This window comes from Toxotes jaculatrix, chromosome 9 (assembly GCF_017976425.1).
Source record: "Toxotes jaculatrix isolate fToxJac2 chromosome 9, fToxJac2.pri, whole genome shotgun sequence".
Classification (NCBI taxonomy): Eukaryota; Metazoa; Chordata; class Actinopteri; family Toxotidae; genus Toxotes; species Toxotes jaculatrix.
Window position 1 is genome coordinate 10,355,898 of NC_054402.1, and position 22,765 is coordinate 10,378,662.

Below are 22,765 nucleotides of genomic sequence, written 5' to 3' on the forward strand. Positions count from 1 at the left end.
GAAGGGAGGTACTGAAACCCATGGCAACATCTGCACTCAATTACAGACAGAGCCTCAATGGATAATTTGATGACACAGTATGAAGACTTCAATTGCTGCAAGATGTTCAGTTATTAAAACATAATATTTGCACATATTTTGTGACGAGAAAGAAGCTTAAAAATGACAAGATAATCATATCATCTCATTCTCCACAGCCGCAGGGTAATTCTACACTATATGAAGGTTCTTCGCAGCAGTTTGAGATGTCACACTTTGATGATTAAGAACAGCCCACATGGCTGCTATACTGAGCTGAAAACTCATAAAAACTGATGATGAAAAGTGGAAGGTCCACTATGATAAACCAAGATAAATCCTCCAAACAGCTTGTATGATAACATAAAACTATAACAGTGCAGTGGAGATGGTGAGCCTATTACACACTGATCAGCAAAGCACTACAAGCTTTTAATCTGCTTAACAGACGTATTTCCATATCAGTGAACATCAGCCTGTGGTACATACAGCTCAGTGGGACAAAGCGGAGGACATGCAGAGCGCTAACTAATGAAATGACATCATTTTATACCCAGCTGCAAAAGACAGGCTCATTTGGATGTAAGATGGCTGGTGTTTTTTCCACCAGTTTTTCTCTTTCTCTTTCTTTTTTAAAGCAACAGGGGAGAGAAAATGAGGGGAGAGAGCGAAAGGATGATATATAACATAGGGTCCTGACTGGAATCGAACCAGGAAAGTTGCCACGTCGTGATCAGCAAACCAGCTTAACATGAAAGATTTGTTTGTTTGTTTGCAAGAAAACTTCACAGGAAGCCTTTAAATACTTAAGTAATGTTTAGGAACCGTTACAGAATAAAAACTGTAATTATAGTCTCACCTGGAGAAGAGAGTAATTGATGACAAGCAGCTGAGTTAAAAAGAGAAATTAAATACTGTAGTAAAATGATACCAGACTCATGGAGGAATCCAACTGGAACAGCTAGAGAGGAAATGAACAATAATTAAATCAAGCATTTGAAACATGGGGATATCAAATTCTAAAGAAAGAACAAAATATGAAAAGGGTTTTTTTTCCGCGAGTAATTCAAAAACACTTGCAGCTTTACCATATCCTTGGTATATATTTGAATAAAATTGTGTCTCTGGTCAACCATTTTCCTGCCAATGGCAAAATGTATGCAGCACACAGTGAGTTTGTCAGGGTCAGAGACTGATCTGAGGTGGTGGGCTGAGGCCCTCAGGGAAAAAATACACAGTGCTCTGTGGTTTGTGTGTGTGTGCAGAGCAAGAGTTGCTTCATGACTGTAATCAGTTATCAGTTACAGAGCACCAGGTTAAAACTGTAATTTGATTACTGGGTAAATTAAGACACTTTTAAATTTCTCTGGATGATTGAGTCTGATTTTTTTTTCCTAACACTGTTTTGTGCTTTCATCTTTGTGTCCCACTTGTGCATATGTTCGCACAACTCCAGAAGCTCGTAGAGGTGTAAGGTTATGAGAAGTGTCTCTCTCCTTTCTGTGTAACCATAGCAACCTCTGGTAACCTGCTCCATGAGGTCAGAACTTAGTTTTGGGGCCATGCATGGAGTGTGTGTGTGTGTGTAAATGTGTGTGGCATGTGTGTGTTAAGGAGTTAGATGAGATTTCCCCCTCGTGGTTACCAAACAGAGGGGGCCAACCTGCTCGATCAAGTGTCTATTCAGCCTCATTATTGGCTGTGTGAAAAGAGTACAGACACTGATGAATAAGTAGAGGGAGAAGTGAGAGGGAAGCAAATTAGAGGGCAAAACTGAGGAGTCAATTGAGCTGTGGCTTCACACTCCATCCCTCTCCCAGACGCTCTCAAATGGAATCTTCAGGTCACGCTTGTTGCCATCATTAAGACTGTGTTGCTATGGCGATGTGTGCAGTCGGTCCCTCTCGCCAGCTTCAGATTGTTTCAAAGTGGCGAGAGAGAGAGAGAGAGAGAGAGAGAGAGAGAGAGAGAGAGAGAGAGAGAGAGAGAGAGAGAGAGATTTGTTACGAGGCAGGAAGAAATGGAGGAAATGTGGAAGCTGGAAGAGGAGTGGAAGAGTGTGAGCAGAGAAGATTAAATAAATGGCATCCCAGGATATTTAGTCCAATGTAATTACTTTTTTTGAGGATCCTTTGCGACATAGGCGCTTTAAGGCTCCTTTACACTGCATGGCTTTGGGCTGTCTAAGACGTAAGTTGACAGTCACGAGAGAAACGTGGTAAAATCTGTTGTTGTCAGTGCATAACAGTGATCCTAGATTTCACTGTGAGACATGTCCACCGAGGGCTGATTTGGAGCTTTGGAGACCAGCGACATGCTGTGGCAAACTTCAGACATAGTTCTAACAGTGGGACAAATGCTATGACCTACATCTACAAACCCACCAATCACAATATGACCTGAAATGACACAGAATACACCAGGCAGTTCTGGAAAATCAGTTTTTGAATTAAGAAAAAGAAAAAACAAAAAACCAACACTCTTCCATCAAGTCCACACTCTCCTTAGTATTTACTCATAAGTGACACTTGCTAAAAACGTCAGTGTTTTTTTTTTTTGAGAAAACAACTACCTTTTTAGAAATACACAATATATACACCAGACTTACCCCTTTACTGCAACAAAGGCCCTCAAAAGAACTCAAAACTAGGACGCACATGTATAGACTGCATGCACCTCCAGCCACCAGGTCACAGGGACGACACTGAATACGATTATTCCCACAAGCAAAGCAGACCAGACACGCACAAGCTCATTCGACATTTACCACTTTCAGTCAAAGACACACACACACATAAGCACCTGGGCAGGGCCAGGACACCTGTTTCCCACTGTTTCAGGTTTTTGAGCAAATGTTAACAGGCTGCTGGTAATAGCTTTATCCTCAGCATGCAGACATGACTGTGGTGTTGGTTTCCTCATCTGTCTTTCAGCAAGGAAGTGAATAAGCCTATTTTCTGAATAAGCTCTGAACTTTGCCCTTCACCTGAAACCATTGGTCTAACACTACAGCTGAGGCTCAATATCACACCTGGCATGGTGAGCAGTAACCCCTAACCCTAACTGGAGTATGTACTAGTATTTGTTTGTTGCATCATATTTGATAGCCACTGCAAACACACCGGATTCGATTTCACTTGCACTATACTGCCAGCCTTCATGTCTACCGATCAGGGTGGTACTGTACCTACATCACTCATCAGAAATATGAGGATATGAGGGTGAAAGCATATTAGCAGGATTTAATAAAAGATAAACATCCTGAATGTCCGGGCCAGTTGTCTCCTACATTAAGCTTCGACCCTACATCAGCTTTGCTTTTACAGCAGCAGCATTTATCCACTGTAATGTAAGAACACCATCCAGGTTTCTTCTTGACTGTCAAAATCAGCAGTCTCCCTCTCACACTGATAAAAATGGTTCTATTTTTATATTGAAACAATATGTGTGTGTGTGTGTCAATCCTTATGTCAGGGTACCATGACACTGACAAGATACCAAGCCGATTCTGTTTCCTCCTCTCTAACTCAGGGTCAATTGCTGCCATTCCAGTCTCTAACTTGCAGCCATTTATCTTTTTTTCTCCATCTCACTGTCTCTCTGTGTGTCTCCCTCTGCTCCCTCTGTAAATATATTACCAGTCTTTTGTGTGTTTGCTCCGCTTATTGATCGTCTAGAGTCCAGGTGTCTGATGTTTCAGAGAGACAGAATCTGAGCTCATCCCTCAAACATTACTGATATTTACCTTAGTGTAGGAATACAGTGTGACCACAGGTAATGACAAACTGACAGCAGAGATAAAGTCTAACTACTAAACAATGTGAGAGGGTGAGGGGTTTAGATACAACACATACGCTCACCCATACCTTTCCTTTCCCAAAGCTTTGCTACAGTGGTTATGGACTTTAAACATTTTCTTCATTGCATGTTGACCCCTCATCTCTTCTTTGAAACTGCAGAGCATGTCTTCCACACCTTAATTTAGATTTGTTCTCCACAAAAAAAAAAGATAATTTTCAAAAATAAAACTGTACTACTGTATCTGTGGAAAAGTTGCATAAAATCTGATAAATGCACCTTAGAAACCCAGTGGTGTGTCAGAATGAATGAATTACAATTATCAGACTGTTTCTGCAGCAAGTAAAAAAAAAAAACAGTACATATTTTTTTGGGCTCCAAACAAGAGCACATGTGTGTGTGTTGTGTCTGATTAAGTCTCTGTTAACAACCCCTCTCCTTCTCTTTAACAACCTCTCTTTCTCCTGCAACATCTTCCAAGACAGTATAACAGTTACTGAGAGTTAACATGGAAGTGTTATTGTCACTTTAAAATGTCCCCCTGCCTCCTAACACTTGACATTTCAATTTCCATCAGAGCAGAGTAACCCTGCACGCCTCACGCACGACTGATGGCTCAAGAGCCAAGAGGACACAGGGCAGTTAAACTGATTAATCCCTGAATTATCTTACTAGCTTTGACCTCCATTGTGTGCATAAATGTGTGTGTCGCTCTGTGTGTCCTTAGTTTTGAACATGATTGTCCACACCATAATAGCTTCACTTTAAGAAGGATATTATCGTTCCACAGAACAAAGCTGTGTCTTTAATGGCTGTATTACAACATCAGCTCAGACAGTATGAGGGGGATGCAAGAGAAAAGGAAATAGAGAAAGAGAGAAGAGAGAGACACAAAGAAAAAGATGGTTGAGCAGGAACAAAGAGAATACAGAAATCTGGGGGACCTTACACAATTTTGGTGGAGGGTGGAGGAGCTTTGGCAAATGGCACACAGAGGGTGGGAGCAGCCAAAAAACTAACACTAGAAATAGTAACACTCAAAGGCTGCAATTAAAACAAGCATCTCCAGCACTGCGAGTTGAGGACTTTTAAGAGTCAGAGGGAAGATGCTCTTTAGAAGCTGGAGGCTGAGATGTCAGAGGGAGCAAACACTAAGTGGTTGGAAAAACAGACTAAGAAATGTTGTTAAATAAACTCTTAAGTGTCAGTGTTAAGGGGCAGATTTTCTGCATCTAATTAACAAGAAGTCCAAGTCCATATTGCAGTGGTATGGTGGTTGTGCAGCAAAATACAAACCGTGCATTGTGGACTTTATTTTGTAATGATTTCTAAGGTACAGCTGCACTACAACTGCACCGCTTCTCATTTGTCTCCTTGTTCATGCCCTCCATTCCCTCCAAACTGAGTCGGAAATTATGCGTGTTCCTCTTGTCCTGATTGAAAATTAAAATGAAAAAATGAAGTGAGGCGCAAACAAAAGTTCAACATTCCATTTCACTTCTTCATGTGTGACAAACTCAGATTGAGTTTCTCTGTTTACATTTATTTGTAGACTAATTTTCTGGCAGACAGCGGCAGCTTCAGTTCGACATTACAACCGATCCAAAACTCTGCAGCCAGAAGTGTTGAGAGTAAACAGAAATCTAAAGTTCCTCCACTGCGTTTCTGTTAGTTTTGCATTGATTTTCACATCCTCTGTGCAGTATAGGCAGAACTACAAGGTATCATTCCAGTCTGCTTGTCTCATATGGTTTTAATGTACAAACAAGCCAGGCACATTAAGTGCACAGGGATCAATCTTTTATGATCTCAGGACACAATCACTGAAATGACGGTTTGGAAGAGATAAGCTGTGTCTATAGAAGTTATCCAACTATGAAACAGAACTGGTGAATTTACACTACCAGATAGTGTAAATTCACTATCTGGTACTGTAAACTGTCCATATCTCTGGAAGCTACTATCTGATACAAAGCATCAGTCACTGTGGGAAAGAGGACAGGAACGAGGGGTGCTGACAGCAGAAACACATTAGAATCGTGTTTAACATGGGAAAACATCTAAAAAAAAACATTGTCTGTGTCACATACTGAACTACTCTAATGTTGATTAAACAAGTACTTTTAAAGGTTTTACTACCTCCACCTCTCCAAAGGCCGTGTTTCATTTCACATCAACCTCACACTCTCCTGGGAGCAGCTGAGTGTAAAGGCCACTGATGCTCCTGCAGAAGTAGCAATCATCAGTGACTTTTGACCTTCAATTATAAAAAACTATCCAGAAGAGTCTCATCAATCAAAATAATGAGATGCCATGCAGCACAAGGCCAACAAACAACACCACAAACTAAAACAAATAATGCAATTATTCAGTGGAAAATGTGAATTCAATCTTGTTTCTAAATATAAAATGCACTCGTGTCTTCCCTTCCTGCATTAAAGGAATGTGCTCATGAGGAACTGTAGGTTCAATACCCATTATGATCTGATGGCTATTACCTAATCTGTCATCATTACTGAACCTACTACTGCACACTGCTGATGAGCATGACCACACAAACACACAAATCCTTAACACCAACCACGCAAAAACAAGTACACACAAACACCGTATAATGCAGTTCTCTGGTGGACATTTCCTATGCTTCATTTAGGGGGGTGGGCAAACTGTGATATGGGATAATGCGTAATGCAGGGGCAAAAGTAATATTGGAGATCATGGAGAGCTACATGAAACGTCTCAGTCAGCGAACACAAACGCTCCCACAGCAGAGGGGGAGGAAGAGTAGGAGAAAAGGGAGGGTGGGGGGGTCAGGGATGTGAAGCTAAGCCAGGTGGGTGGTGGCTGGGGAGATGTGATGTGATTACAAAACTGATAAACCGTGACAGAAACACAAGGTTTACCACCTGACAATGTTGCACAGAGTTGTGAAAGACCTTTATTTAAAAAAAAAAAAAAAAAAAAACTATTGTGGGTGTGTGATTCCCTACTACTCCTCCATTATCTTGTTTATCAGCAGGCTGGAGTGAAAATAAATGACACTGTGATCTCCCTCACTCTCATTTTCAAACACTCACAGTCTCACCGCCTATTTCGACAATGTCCATGATACCTGTTTTTATATAGGAGACAGAACAAGTGATGAGAGGAGGATTCAGACGAGAAACTACTGTGAGAAAAATACTTGTGCTGAAAGAGGAAAAGAAGAGGAGGCTCTCATTCTGATCAGGAAGGAGATGAAGTTTGATTTGGTGCGAGGAACAAGCTCTCAAGTTACAGCAGAAGCAGAACAGGCTCCTCTCACCACAGGGGAGAAAATACACGCTAGCAAAGCCTTTATCATGCAAACAAATAAAAATATAAAGACTAAAAAAGAAATAAGACAAAGAGAATATGAAGAGGAAGAAGCAGGGTTTTTTTTTCAAATACAAATGATGAAAGACTACACTGGCCTTTTATGTGAGCAACATTTTCAAGACAGCAATGACTTAGTGTAGGTCTTAAAGTACATTAGATTTTGCATTAAAATGTCACTGTGCAATTAGTTTTCATGACACCCTCCAGTGCAAGCTGAAGCACAGAAATGTTAGAATTACAGAGAATTACAACACCACTCAGAGAGAGAGAGAGAGAGAGAGAGAGAGAGAGAGAGAGAGAGAGAGAGAGAGAGAGAGAGAGAGAGAGAGAGAGACTACACAGCACACTGCATCTTTCTTCTGAGTGTAACACACAAACACCAATCCTACAAATTATGTTCCTGTATTACACATTTTCAGTGTTTGGCAATTTGTTTATTCTTTTTTTGATTTCAGGGAATGTGCTGTTCTCATACTGCACCAAATCAGAAATGCAGGGAAGAGCTTGGGGTGTTTTACTGTGCATAAAAAGTACATGCCTTTGACAAGTCAGTCCTGACTATTTGCATTTCATTACATTACATTTGGAGCAATTCATTACCTCACTCCAACTGCACCAAAACTGAATTCCTAATGTATTTTTAGCCTCTGTAGTAGTAAACATCTAGGGATGGAAATGTTGAACGCTCGGTCGACTGCTTTTGTCCAGACTGAAGTATCACTACTACTGCTGCATGGTGACATTTTTCACTTTTGGAGAAATATCATGACAACTATTAGATCAGCTGCCTTGAAATTGAGTTAGATGTCCATGGTGCACAGAGGATGAACCATTATGACTTGGTGATGGTGATCCGGTGACTTTTTAATCAAGTGCCACCAACAGGTCAAAGTTTTGACTTAAATTGTGAAATATCTCAACACCTATTAGATGGATTGGCTAATTTGGCACAGCCATTCATGGTTCCCTGACTATTTATCCTAATGACTTTGGTAAGCCAATGACTTTTCCTTTAGCACCACATGAGGAAAGTAGAGGACTGGAGGAAAGGTCAGAGGATCTCCAACATTATTACAGTTCTTCCTGAGAAGAGCATGAATTTTTGCATCAAATGTCATGGCAATACATCCAATAGCTGTCGAGAAATCTTCAAATGACACCCTCAAGGTGGGACATGTCAGGAGACATGTAGGAAAAGTCAGCAGGTCACCAAGTCTTTAGGATTCATCACAATGAGTGTCTCTAGAAAATTTCATGGCTAAGTTTGTGAAGATATTTCAGTCTGGAGCACAATGGTGACTGATCGACGAACGCTGCCATCCCTAGAATCAGCCTCCAGTCTGGCCAAACCATGACTTTTTAAGTATTTAAACAACACCATAAAAAACATTAATCAAAAGTTAGTTGCCAGGAGCGGATATTGTAAGGAAAAGTAATGAGAAACAATGACAGTGAACTTTTTGCGGACACGTTTAATATATCTATGTCGACACTGTGCTTTTTAAAAATTTTCTTTCTAACAATTTACAGGGCTCAATTCACCGTGAACCACAGTCCTGACTTACTGCTCGTTTTGTTGTGAGGTTGATAAAAATGCAATCTGGGTAGCATTATGTTTCCGAACAAAATGTATTCGTCAAGGCAGATTAGTTGTATGTGAATTTCATTCAGTGGAGAAAGGACTGCACAGACACACATATTCACACACGCACACCCTATAAAAGGTTGCACAGGAGATAGCGCAGCTTTCTGTATGAGAGTATTCAGACGATTCGAGTTCCCATCAGTGCCATAGTGCAACAGGCAGACAGCGAAGTACACACTGACCTCTGTGTAATGAACGACCCTGACATCTACATCACCTGCTGAGTGATGTGCATTTATCAGGGAGACACTCACCCGCACACACACAGACACAGACACACACAGCATTGATTTCAGTCACAAAGGAGACGGCTTGTGGAAGAATTCATATTTTAAACGCAGCACATTGCAGATTGATGCTCTTTCAGGTAGGTGGGAGGTAGGGAATCATAGAGGAAAGGGGATTGGGGGGTGTTACTAGTATGACTAACATCCCCCTTGTGAGAGCAGGGGTCTAGATCAATGCCTTGACATAAATGAGCAAAGGAGAGGTGTGAGAGAACACAGATGGGGGAGTAGGGAGAGAGGAGGAAAGATGGATTGTTGCATCCAGCACAGATTGAACAAAGGAAAATGGAGAGTGGCTGAAATGGGTGATTGAAAGGGAGAGAAACTGAGAAATATGGCAGACGGTGTTAACAGCAGGTGAAGAGGTAAGGACAGGGCTAAAGAGCAATGGAGAGGAAGCAGAAAAGTGGAGAAAAATGGACAAACAAGAATGTAAGAGATTTCACGGTGAGAGTACAAAAGAACAGAGAGGGTTGTCTGGAGGAGGGGATGGCTCTCAACATCTTCAAGGTCCATCAACAGGCTGGCTTTTTGCTTTTTTGACAAACAGTTCTTTATCTTCTCAATTTCTTTTAAGGAATGGAGTCATTTTCCATCCTTTTGTTGAGTGGAATCTGCCACTATTATCAGGCTTTTTGCTGCTGTTGTACATTAGACGGGATATAAATAAGTGGCTTTTGGCTTTATTCTCTTTCTTCCTTCCATTAAGTGCTCCTCTGACTCATTACTGAATCGTGACTGAATGAAACATTAATGTTATCATTATGGAGCGATAGAGCTTAGATGTGTGCAAGACGGTTGGTCCTGATTTGATCAGTGTCACCTGGAATTGCTCATCAGCTCCTTCTGATTGTATCTTTACATGACAAATAAATCCAAAAGGTGGACTCTGCTGCTAACTCTGCAGCTAATATAATATAATATAAAATAATATAATATAATATAATATATAAAGATAAAATTAGTGCAAATACTTTTAATAGCTATAGCAGAATAAAAGCCAGCAGTAAATAATATAAAATAATATAATATAATATAATATATAAAGATAAAATTAGTGCAAATACTTTTAATAGCTATAGCAGAATAAAAGCCAGCAGTAAATAATATAAAAAATGGGTTTGATATGATGAAATATAGAAGTCTCCTGAACTCTACTGGAGGGATGAAGACAATGTTTCCAAGGGACATTCCCTCATTTGCTGTGTTGATGATGCTCTTGATGAGTACTGTCTAACATGTCACTAAAATCACTCGTACGTGTTCAACTGGGCCAGATTCACAAAGACAGACTTCTGACTATGCCTTAGATGTAACTGATAGCCAGTTTATTGTCACATATTTCTGCTTTAGTACATAGCTGTGATTACAAGTCTTCCTTCTCTTGTTCACTTACTTTGTTCTCTCGTTAGTGCTACCCCTCTCTCATTCCCTTGCTTTTTTAACATAGTTAGGAAGCCAATAACTTAATTTTTAATGTGATTAAACTTTTCTCCTCATCCTCAGTTTATGCACATCAAACCCTGCTGCAGTAACTCCAGTTACATGCAGGCTTAAGTTAAATTCCTTCTTCATCCTCTGGGAATTTTTCTGTGGTGGAAAAGCCCTAATTTATTCAGATTTTGCCTCTACAATCAGATAAAACCACTACAAAACTCCCCCCGAAGTTCATAGTGAAAATATGTTAAATGAAAACTGAAAAAATGAAAAATGTGTTCACCATTTCACCCTGAGAGAATTAAACATGAAGAAACAGAAAGGACAAACAGCCTTACTCTCATCGGGGTTAGGTGAGGCGAGGATGGCGCTGTGCTTCCTCTTCACCTCTTCAACTTTCTCTGCCAGAGACTCGATAAAACCCCGGATTTCTTCCACCTGTCATGAAAAGAGAGAGAGAGACAGAGAGAGAGAAAAGGTGCTTTAGATTTGCTCAATACACTGAGGCAGGAAGCATGAGTGATTAACCTGAGTGATGTTGATAGAAGCTGATCTGAAGATGTTATTGAATGAAGAGGCTGAATGAAGCAGGTTTATGTGAAAGAACATACAAAGAAAGTTCTTCAATCATCATTTATCTGTGACTTTACAAACATTGAACCATTTTCTTATGTATGTGTGTGATGTGTCAGTATTAAAACTAGAATCTATCAAATGAATATATGTATACATGCTCATCAATATACAGTTGTTATTAATAACTAATACAAATGGAGCCATGTCAGTTTTATTCAAATTATATTTTTTTAAGTCATGTTAGTCAACAACAACAGGCAGGAAAGATTTATGCTCTGAATCACCATGTGCTGTGAAAGTGACTCAGTTTTCTACTTTTGATTCTCAGCCAAACTCTCCTGAGTCTGCAACACCTGTGATGTAACTCGAGATATTAAGATGTGAATCTGTGAATCGGGGTTTAGATAAGACAGTGCTGTGGAAAGACTATGTGGATAACCGACCATTACACCCATATTTGATTGCTGAGTATCTGATTACAAAACCATGTGCATTTATCTGTTGCTGTAACAGCCTCTGCTCCTCTGGGAGGGCTTTCCACAGCATTCTGGAGCCTGGCGGCAGGGATCTGCTCCCATTCATCCTCAAGACCATTAGTGAGGCCAGAGTCTGATGTTGGGTGATAATGCCTGCCTCACAGCTGGCATTCCATTTCATCCCAAAGATGCTGAATGGGGTTGAGGTCAGGGCTCTGTGCAGGCCAAATTTCTCCACACCATACTCAGAAAACAGTTTCTTTATGGACCTGGCTTTGTGCTCGTGTTGACGGTACCTTTGTGTCTTAGTATCTTTTAATACCAAAGCAAACCTGAATTTTTCATGATACGAAAACATCTAACAACAGAAAACACACATCTGGATCAAAATCCTACCTAACTGTTTCTTGGCTCTATGCCCACCTCATAACAAAAGCTCAAAGATGGATAATCAGGTATACTATGCAGAAAGACAACAGACGAAATGACTATCAATAGTCATTAGTGATCAATACCGCTGCTAACTGGCTGCACTTCTCTGCAACAAAGCGAATAAAGGTAATTCCCAAAATGCTGAACTATTCCTTTAACCACATGATTAAACGCATTAAAGAAAACTGTCCCTGGAAGTGCATCACATATATATTTTTCTTTGAACTCTGCGCTTCACAGCATTATCTGCCATCAAGATCCAGGTTTGACATTCCACCCAATCACCTCCCTCCTCCTCCTCTTCCCTGCTGCCTCGACACCAGCTGTGCCGCCTCTGGCTCAGGTAACAGCTGGACGAGCAGCAGGTCACATCTGCCAGTGACTTCATCAATCTCTACTTTCATCTCAGTCTGTCATCTAGCCCTCATCACTTCCTCCGCCTCTACACCTGCTCCGAAACAGGCCGGCCTGTTCTCCATTCGTTCTTCTCTACGATACATCCACAGTGATTTCCCCATGGATATCTCTGGTTTGACTTTTCCATTTGCGGTCCACCTTTCCTCTGTCACTTCTTACAGCTCTACTCTCCCTATGTTCCTCCATCCACGCATTCCTGAGCATTCCTCCTCTCAGCCTGGGTCATTATTCTCCCGTTATCTCTTTAATTAGCTGCTGATTGGATCTGTTTTTTAATAACAACATAATTGGCTCTGGAAGACCACTGGGGAGAGACCAGGCACTACAGGAGGCACACTGAGGTGAATGCAGAGTTAAACCAATGTAAGACAGACAGCTGGAGAGAGATCACAAAGTTAAAAAGTAAGAGAGTGAGCCAGGAATGAAGGGAGGAGGAAGAGAAAGAGATGGTAAGTGAGCAGAAGATGAAACCACTTTAAGCTCTCTCGGTTTAGAGACCATGTGTTAGTGAGTCACGGTGCGTCTCTCAGCTCTCAGAAGACATCAGGCAAATTTTATTGGTGTGGGAGAAAAACCAATATCAGACACTGCTGAAAAGCTCACACACGTGCAAAATCAAATAAACAGACACAGACACTTACAGGTCCACTACCAATTTTATACCTTTTCCTTATGAACTTGACATGCTTGTAGACAACATGACATTTGACAGTACTCTCTGTATCTCGTACAAATGCTCTGTTAAGCAGTCAAAGCCCACAGCTGGTGATGCAGTCACCAGCAGAACAAAAACTGCAGTTTCCCTACTTTATCATCTAATTTTCCTTTTTTTTGTCTGGTGTAAACATCTAATTTTTATCTGGTAGGGAGAATGATTAGAAGCTTGAGGCCACAATGAGTCCCTCTTGCTTTTGCTCACTTCATCCTTGCATCATCGGGTGAAGGATTTTGGGGGCATGAAATCAGCCTTGCTACAGAATGTACGAAGAGTACTGACAAATGTAATGGTGCTTAAATGTCTCTAATTATGTGACAAGTGCATATAGATAAGGCTATAAATCTATTTTATTAATCAGTCATATGAGTTAAGTTTTTTTTTTCACACAGGTTCCTCAATTGCTTTTATAAACAGTTCTCCATGAGAAACAGCAGGTTTCAGTCTTGTGTTAGTTAAACATCCTCAGTATATAGCTTAGTTCATGACCACATAAGACTGAAGCCTGATCTCAGCATCACATAATGCAGACACATGCATGCACACGCTTCTATCAAAGCTGGGAAAAAAGCATGTGACATATGGTACAGATTCGTTCTTACACTGAAAGTGTGGAGGTAAACAGCCTACATGAGATGTCATATCTGCTGCTGAATGAATCAGCAGAGGGTAAAGACTTCATTACAGCTACCATCTGCAGCACTTCGTGCCAGTATCCATACAGGTATATAGCAGCAAACCTGCAATATTATCATGTGTTAGGTGGGCTCGCTGGAGGACATCCGAGTGGACAGAGTCAGTAACAAACAAGGAGTTAGCACCGATCTGTAGTTGCTTCAGCCTGCTCCCTGTGCAAAGACACAGCCAAAGAAGGACACAGAGGAAGCCAGAAGCATAAAGCTGAGCATTGAGAGCAATGGCAACTAGAGATGAGCCGAATGGAACGGTGTCCAGAGTCAAAGGGGTGACAAAGGGGTGATTCATGAAACTCTCATCGCCACCTGAGTCAATAAGAGCAAGCAGGTGAAAAGACCAACATGAGGGGGGTTTCAAGCTGGGTTCTGGAGGGAGAAGGGCAGCTGTTTCGGCTCAGCAGTATTTCTCCCCTTACTGCTGAACCATTGCTTTTAGCATGACGCAGGGAACACGAGGGAAGAAAGTGGCTGACCTGGCCACATTACAGGCAGCACTTGTTGTGGATATGATGCTGCCCTTCTTCAGGAGAGAGATGGGTCTGTCCAAGATCCAGGGGTTCTGGATCCAATTTCTCCCGGCTGAGTTCACAGAGCCTGTTGTCAGTCCAAATGGGTAAGGCGACGAGCTTATGCAGAGAGTCTGGTTTATCCAGAGAAGCCAACTCGGCCTTGATGTGATCTTGGAGGATGTGCTGAAAAACTCCTTGGAGGACTTCACTATTCAACCCACTCTCAGCATCTAGGGTCCAGGACTCTATGACCAGTATCGCAACCCTGTGGTTTACCTGGCAGAGAGACAAGAGACATTTTGCTGCAGCCTTGACGTGCGCTGGGTGATCAAAACTGTTTTCATTTCTTGTGTAAAATGCTGATAAGATGTCAGCTTGTTTCAAATGTCAGTCTGTTTCTCCCATTCAGCGGAAACACAGGAAAGAGCGTCTCCTTTAAGCAAATAGGCAATTTAGGAAAAAATATGCTGCTGTTCAAAATCTAGTGCTTTTTAGACCTTTAACGTGGTCTACAGCAGGCACGTAAAACATTGTTCATGTTGACTGGGAATGGTGCATGCGACTGCTGGGTTCATGTTGTGGTCAGATCGTTCCGTTAAGTGGGGACCCTGAACAAGTGAGCCCAGGTGCAGACACAGATGAGGGGATGCAGGTAGTATGGCAGAAGATAATTTATTGAAGATGGTGGTGAGGAAGATGGCACTGTGGATGAGGGTGGAGACCAACAAAAGCATGTTTGGGAGACGGTGGAGGTTTGAGCCACAGAGCGGGGAGAAGACAGCACGAGAATGATGAGAGGAGCCAGGGAGCCATGACGAATAGCCGGGGGCTGAAGGCAGAGGGTCAGGATATGGGTAACTTGCAACAGAAGAGCAACTTGCAAAAAAGAAAAAAAAAAAAGGCTGGACGCATAGACTGACTGGATCTGGCAGGGCAGTAGTGGCAGAGCTGGGTATTTGTAGAGGGCTTGATTACGGTGGTGAGGTGCAGCTGGCGTGGCTCTGCTCTGACTACAGCACACCTGCTTCCTCTCAGACAAACAGACACAGGGAGAAAGAGGGAGAGAGCCACTGGGGAAGTGACAACAGGTTATGGAGACACAGAATGAGAAGTGGAGGGGTGTGTCAGGGAAGGTTGCTGAGCCAGATGTGACTTTATGGTAAATGTGTGCATTCTATGTTAATTAATTACAGGCACACAAATACGCACAGATCGATACCAGGCTTAGTGTACAGTGTATAATACATGATACTAAAATAGTTTATGTAGCAAAACCCAAAACAGACATCACAAATACATAATAAAATCAATATCCACACTTTGAGGGCCATGTTTACGGTACGAGTGAAGGACAGAGGGCTGCAGCGCTCTCTCCCCTGTCTGCTCTCCCTCCAGATCACCACTGAAAGCTTAATTAACGCATCCAGTAAGGGTTAGAGCCTGATTACTCCTTCACTCCCTCTGCTCCCTTAATCTGCTCCCCTCACTATCTACATCTCCCTCTGTCACATGTTATTACTCGTTTCTGCTCTCCGGTCTTGCTGTCTAACTTCTACACATCGCTCTCTTCATCTGGCATGGTCTCAAGCTGTTCTCTGTTAATCTCCCTGTCTCCACATTTCACTAAAACTTCACTTTTTCACTTGAGACAGATGTAACGGCCTGAAATTCCAGACAGATAAAGAGACGCTTCGATATCTACGATGAATACAGACAGTCTGTCAGAGGTGAGAAGCGGCAGAAGAACAGAAATGAGAGGAGAGAATTGTGGGAGAAATGACTGCAGGCTGCAGTGTTCCCTTAGAGCTAAAACATCCTATAATTACAGCATTTTAGGTGTAATTTTGAAGTTCTACCCTGTATTACCTCTGTATTGATTGTCAAACCTCAAATTCAAGAGGTTTTGTCCTGAGTGCAGAAGTAAAAAACTGCTTCTTACACTCATCAACCTTAACAAATTGATGTACTTTGTCACTTCCTCTTTTTAGATATTAATGGACAGGACACTGAGACACAGCGAAGAACTGCAGAGAGTCCGGTAGGGTGATACCCGAGTGACATCTCTTCTATTTGTAGATGACGTTTCTTTGGGTTTATTGGACTCTGACCTCTCACATGGAGGAACGTCTTTGGATATAGGGACATTTGGGCTGCTCTGTTTGTCCTGTTTCCACCACAACCTTGATTAGGATGTGATTTGAAAATGGACGGGCCATTGGATAGGGCAACATCGAAAACACTTTTATGTATTATATTTTAGATTGCTTAACAGTTTGGTCTGGAAACCCATTCTGGGTGTTAACTATTTATGACAACAATAGGGTTGGTTTAGCGGTGTGGCTCTGCTCCCATGATGCTCGAAAATATGTCTGCACAAGTGTGACACAGACGCAGCTCACAAACAGCAGACAGGCTGTGAGATACACAACAGTTAAATTTACATGAAGTCATGCTGAATGGAGAAATCTAAATGCTAATGCAGGAGGAGGTGAAGGGAGTTGAACTGTTGAGAAGCAGGTGGTACTTGTAGTTGCATGAAAGCAGAAAGAACTGAGCAGAATGAATGATGTGCTGTCCAGTTTCTTGAATATGTGGCTGTGATCATTTATGACTGAAGGTGCATGGAATATGTGTATATCTGTTGGTTATAATAAGCGATGGCTGCTTCTTGTTGAGTTTGTCTGTCTGTATCTTCCACACCTTCTCATGATTATTGAGACTGTTCCCCTTGATATATTAAATATCTTTACAGGGTTTTTGATTGATGCACCTGTAGCTCAGTCGCAGATGATTTAGCCACTTTGATGATGCATTTATTGTCTCGTGTTGCTTTGAAAACTCACATATCAAAGTGCTGATTGTCAGACCTCTTTTAACAACTGACAAATGCTGCTAAAAGGCATTCAACCTCAGACGACCCATTTCTGTAGCAGTATTTGCAATTGTGATTTAAATACTTCAAAGATAAAGCACCCATGTACATAAATTGATATACAGAAGTGTTTAAAAAATGAAGGGACTTGCTCATAAAATGTGAGAAATAAAGCAGTGACAGTGGATGAAAGACATGATAAAAGATGATAAATATGGATTACATAGGAGATGTAAAGTCTCCCTCAGACTTCTTCTTATTTGAGCTGAATTATCCTGCATTTTACTTCTAAACCACTCACCGTGGGAGATGTATGTAGCAGATCCATTAAAAAGGCATTACAGGGGCCACTTTACTCACAGAGAAAGATGTCACAGAGTAAAGTCAGCCTGGCTCCATATGACTGATGAGTCACAGCAGGTCTCCATCTCTCCAGGGAGGAGATGTCAACTGCCGCTACACTGAAATGGGGCCCCCCCTCTGGGAGCCTTGACAATTTTCAGTTTGTGTTCCCAGCACATGTGCACAGCATGTACAGGAAAATACACTCCCAAATGCATGCATAGATGCAGTTTTACACAGGCATGGTGCATACAGAGTATCATACACAAGAGGAGACGCTGGAGAGAAATAAGTGAAATCACTGATGTTGTTATTCAGAGCTGGACAAGAGGAACATTGTTGTGTTGCTGAATCGATAAGGTCCTTTTGAAATGAAATAAAATACATAATGATCCATGCCACACCAGCAACAAGGTCAATAGCTATAAATCATATCAATGCTCCCCGGGGAAGAGAACTGGCATGAGATTGATTACAGCCCCCTGAAAAACCAACTTCTAATAGATTCAATATCAGGAGAGGAATGATACCCAGACAGACTGTAGTGTAGCAAATGACCTGGACTTTAATCTAAGATGGCAAGTTATTAGCCTCCTATGAACCTGTTAATGTGTGAACGGGAATAACGATGACTGACAGAGAGATAGAGAAAGAAGGAAGGATCAGGAGTGTGAAACAAACAAACCTGTTCAAAGAATTCATCCATAAAGCCTTTTTCCATCCCCACAGCGACTTCATCCTCCTCCTCTGTCGTCTCCTTCCCCTGGACAAACAAACAGAAAATCTGGAGTTGTAAGAAACAGCTAAATGATAAAATAATGAACATTTTCACAGAAATAATTCAAGATATATCTGCACCACAATAACACTGGTCATGACTGAACTGGGCCAAACCATGTTAGGTTTTTATTTTTTATTTTTTGTTCAAGGTTAAATAGAACAATATTCCTCTCCCCACCTCTCCACCCATCAACTGATTTGAAACAAGGAGCACTTAACGACACTTGTAATTAAAACCACAGGTCGAGTGATTAGCAAATTATTATTGAATTAGGACCTAGAGGCAGAGAAAACCTCTTACACGCTTCTGTCTCCACACACATACACATATACACACATACACCAGCATGCACAGAGACATTTCTGCTTGAAGGAATAGTTCAACATTTTAGGAAAACACATTTATTTGCTTTCTTGCTGAGATGAGGGGATTGATGCCACCCTCATAGCCTGGCTCTGTCCAAAGACAACAAAATGCATGTACCAGCACCGCTAATTAAAATGTTATGTCTCATTTGTTTAATCCGTATAAAAGCCAAAGTGTAAAAACAACAAGTTGTGGTTTCTATACTGAGTAATGTGCAGGACTATTTCTTGGCAGCAGTGGTTCATGTTCTCATCTAAGTCTTAGCAAGAAAGATAATAAGCACACGTCACAAAACTGTACCTTTAAATGCATTCTGTGAAGGCTGTTGTGCATGTGTGTGCAAACAGGTTATTTTTACATTTTATTGTTAGGCAACCTCTCAGTAATTATGACAGGTGGAAAAGAGTCAAGTACGGAAGTATAAAGAACGACAAAGTTCCACAACCTTAACCACATATGTATTATTTTTTATGAAAGCCCAGTAGCTCATATGCTCCTATAAGTCGTAGCCCAGTTTAGGGACAAATTGTTTAGGTTGGAGGAATAGAAGGAGTAGTGCTGTACACTCAGAAAAAAGGTTTGCTGTGTCTTCTGCTGCTGCAGAATGATATATTCACAACAGTAAGGTCAATAAGTAAGGCATGTACTGTGATTTCTAAACAGTTGGACCCAAAATCATGTAGGTGTTCCATTCCTAATTCAAAGTACAACAAAACTGAAATAGATTTCCATGGTCACAAAAATGACTAATTGGACCTTTAAAGTCTGTTTGATGAGGGAAAGCTGCCAACATCCAAGAATAAAACTTTAAAGTTAAACTGGCTCATCCTATAAAATTAAACTTTGAAGCATTTAGCCAGTGATTCATTCTGAAATATGTGCTCATTTCTAATCACAAATCAGCCATTACGCTACATTAGCAGGGATCTGATGTGGCTTCATCTCATTCATCTAGCCACTGTCAAACTAATTCAATTCTCCATTAGCAGCCCATGAGCTCCATTTGCTTATCAGCGCGCTGAAGAGACGGTGCAGTTTCCATCTTCTTTTGGCTGAAATAACTCCTTAAAATTTCCCAACACAAATTCTGATATCTTATGAAGTCTGTATTTCTCCCTCTCAAAAACAGATAGCCCACATGTCCAGTCACCCTCAATCTCCCTAACTCTAAATTCACACCAAAATTATCACTGATCCGAAGGCGAAAACCCCTCAAGTCTTGTTTGTTGTAAACAAGAGGATTTCCGTGTAGTGCCCTTTGGATTACAGGAATAGCACTGGGTTGCGTTGTGATACTGATGTAGCGGCCACAGTCAAAATAACAGGTTACATGAAACTCTGTGGCTCAGAAAGACTTTTTGCTACACACTTCCTTTAAAAAGGAAACTGTTGTAAAACTATAAAGACAATTACCTGAGCACCCACCCCCCACCCACATTTTAAAACAGCTCTTGTAAACATTAGGTCCAATTAATATTTAAAAACCACCAAGAGTCATATCAAGATTTTTCGTGCCATGCATGTGTGCGGGCACTCAGCCGGGTTCGTCCAGACAGAGACACTAATGTGCATGCATTATAGGCACCAGGAGGCAGGAAGCAGGAGGAACTTTTCCATCATATGAGCTTGGTGAGTCAATGTCATTGGCAGCTGCTGATTCTTAAACTGTTAATCTACTGTTACTGACACACAGACACACACTTGAGAGTAGTGCAAAACTGATATTATTAGTACCTGTGCTTTTCCTACAACAAGTGAAAATGTCTGCTGTGTAAAAGGTCTACCGAACACAAAACAAGTGTCAAAAGGCTCAAGTCAACCCACATCCACCTTGTTCCAAGATACAGCAGAAAAGCTTGAGATTCTTCCCATGCACACTGATGTTTCGAGTTATTTAAATACCGATTCCCCAAATGTGCAGCATATCAATTTATGCAACCATGTCCTGGCTAATACTAAGTTTTTTTCTACTTTTTTCTACTCTAAGGAAGTATCATTTTTCTTTGTATACAAAGCTCCTTTTTAGAGTAACTTCTTTGCTTTTGCATGTTCCACACCAACCAACCTCCAACCTGATAAACTTTCAGCTACATTAATTTGTGTCTGTTGTTTACCAAACAATTGTGGATAGGAGCTAATGCATGTTCATGTTTTCTCAGACACAAAGTCCATCTGCAAAGAGTTAGCATGTGATGTGCCAATGCAGAGGGGGGAGGCAGGGAGGAGATGTGGGGAAATGGGGAGAAGAACAGTGGGAGAGGAACCAGTTCTTGAGAAAAATGTCTGAGAGGACAGCGAGAGATGGCGAGGCAACTGGCACAAATCAAAGTGAGAGGAATGCAGAGCCACTGCGATCACGCTAACATTATCTGAACCCACTCAAACTATATTTAATCCAACAACAACTTGATTGTTTTACACTCTCTGTATGAACAGTTTATCTTCGTGATTACTAAAATTCCTGAGACAAGCTTTGGGAAATAAATTCTGTCCAAAACAGTGAAATGTTTAATATTATTAACTGTCATGACAGTTCAGCACACAGCTATGATACCCAGTGTAACAGATGTCAATTTCTTGGTGTTCGTCTCATTTAGGCAAAAAAGCAGGATTAATAAACAAAAGTTTGGCAATGAAGTCCATTTGAGGAACTGCAGACTAATAGAAGCAGAGAGAACAGAGACAGCAGCAGGAGGCAGTGGAGGAGGAGGAGGAGGAAAAGCAAGGAATCAGAATCAGCCCCCAGAGCACCCGTAGTGTGTTCAGACTCCACAGAGAGATGCTGTATCTCCTGCAGAGAGAGGAGGGCTTTGGTCTACTGGTTTTACTTTGAGTGGTCAAGAGCAGAGAAAACTGAGCGGTGCACTTCAACCTCCAACTCCCAACCAGATCTGAAGCTACCTGCTGAGCCACAAAGAGGCTGGGAGAGGCCTTCAGCGCTGCGCTTTTGACTCAGTCCACAGTCTTGGACTTAACTGTCCACACACAGCAGATGCTCTGAGCCAGACATGCAAACATACATGCACACGACAGCTGACACACTGATAATATATAACAGACAACACACAGAGAGAACAAGGCCCATACCAGCTGGTCCCCATTAGGCCACAACCCTTCAATGCACACTGCCTCTGGGGCTAACACTCGGGTGAAATACCCCGGCAGGAGTAGTGGCCTGATTATGCTGTTATTAGATTAGAGAGTTGTTCTAGGCACCATGCCAGCAGGGAGTCGCTCCATAAAGACAAAAGGCAGTGCCTGCACATCCAGTGTAAACAGGAGGAGGAGGAAATATAGTCCCAGAGTAAGGGAGCAAGAGATAAACCAGACATCTAGAGAACAAGCTGATGTCAACACGGAAAAAGGAAGAGGAGAACCAGGGCATCACAACAGTTACTGAAAACTGTGAACATGTAATAGCATGTGCAACAAGCAGACACAGAGTGTGTGTTAATGTGTAAGTGGTCAGGTTAAATGGAGAGGGGGGGGGGGGGGGTAAAGTATGCTTGCAAATCTTATGCATTCAGACACGTTTCACGCTTTTATCTGAGAATATGGGAGAGAAGAGCAGAGAGAGACAGTTCAAGTAGAGATGGAAATCCATGTGGGCAGTACTTTATTGTCCTTTTGTGTTTCCATATTAAAGCAGACCTGTTTCGCGCATCTTTGTATTACAGCCAATTCAAGCAGCTTCCTGCAGTCCCATTAGAAATGACTCATAAAAATCTGTGTCAGCTGCACTCAGGAATACTGAGAGCATACTCAGATTTATTTCATAACACAGCGAGGTAACATTCATTATGGATGTGTGCTCACTCTTATACACACACACGTACTTGAAAATCTGATTATTTATTCAAGTTTCTTACAATGGACAACTACTAAGCCATAAACAATAAAAAATACTTCTTTGTGCTCCAACTGCAACGCTTTGAAGCTCACACAGTACATAAATCTGCCCATAGTTAAGGCAGAAGAGACATGAAGAGGACCAAGTGTTGTTTCAGGCTGTTCCCATTGTTTCAGGCTCGGGTCATAGATT

The 22,765-nt window shown here is 41.5% G+C and overlaps 1 protein-coding gene across 3 annotated transcripts in view; it reads right to left on the reverse strand.

Annotated features, from left to right (window-relative positions):
* Window positions 1-22,765, reverse strand: part of stx1a (syntaxin 1A (brain)) — a 50,319-nt gene that overhangs the window by 18,181 nt on the left and 9,373 nt on the right. For all 3 annotated transcript variants that reach the window (XR_005894561.1, XM_041045751.1, XM_041045752.1), the window contains exons 2-3: window positions 18,262-18,339; window positions 10,881-10,980 (exon numbers count right to left, since the gene is read on the reverse strand). Coding sequence is in view for 2 of the 3 variants with exons in the window: in XM_041045751.1 (XP_040901685.1) it covers window positions 10,881-10,980; window positions 18,262-18,339 (178 nt within the window). In the remaining variant the exon portion in view is untranslated. The remainder of the gene's footprint in view (window positions 1-10,880; window positions 10,981-18,261; window positions 18,340-22,765) is intronic.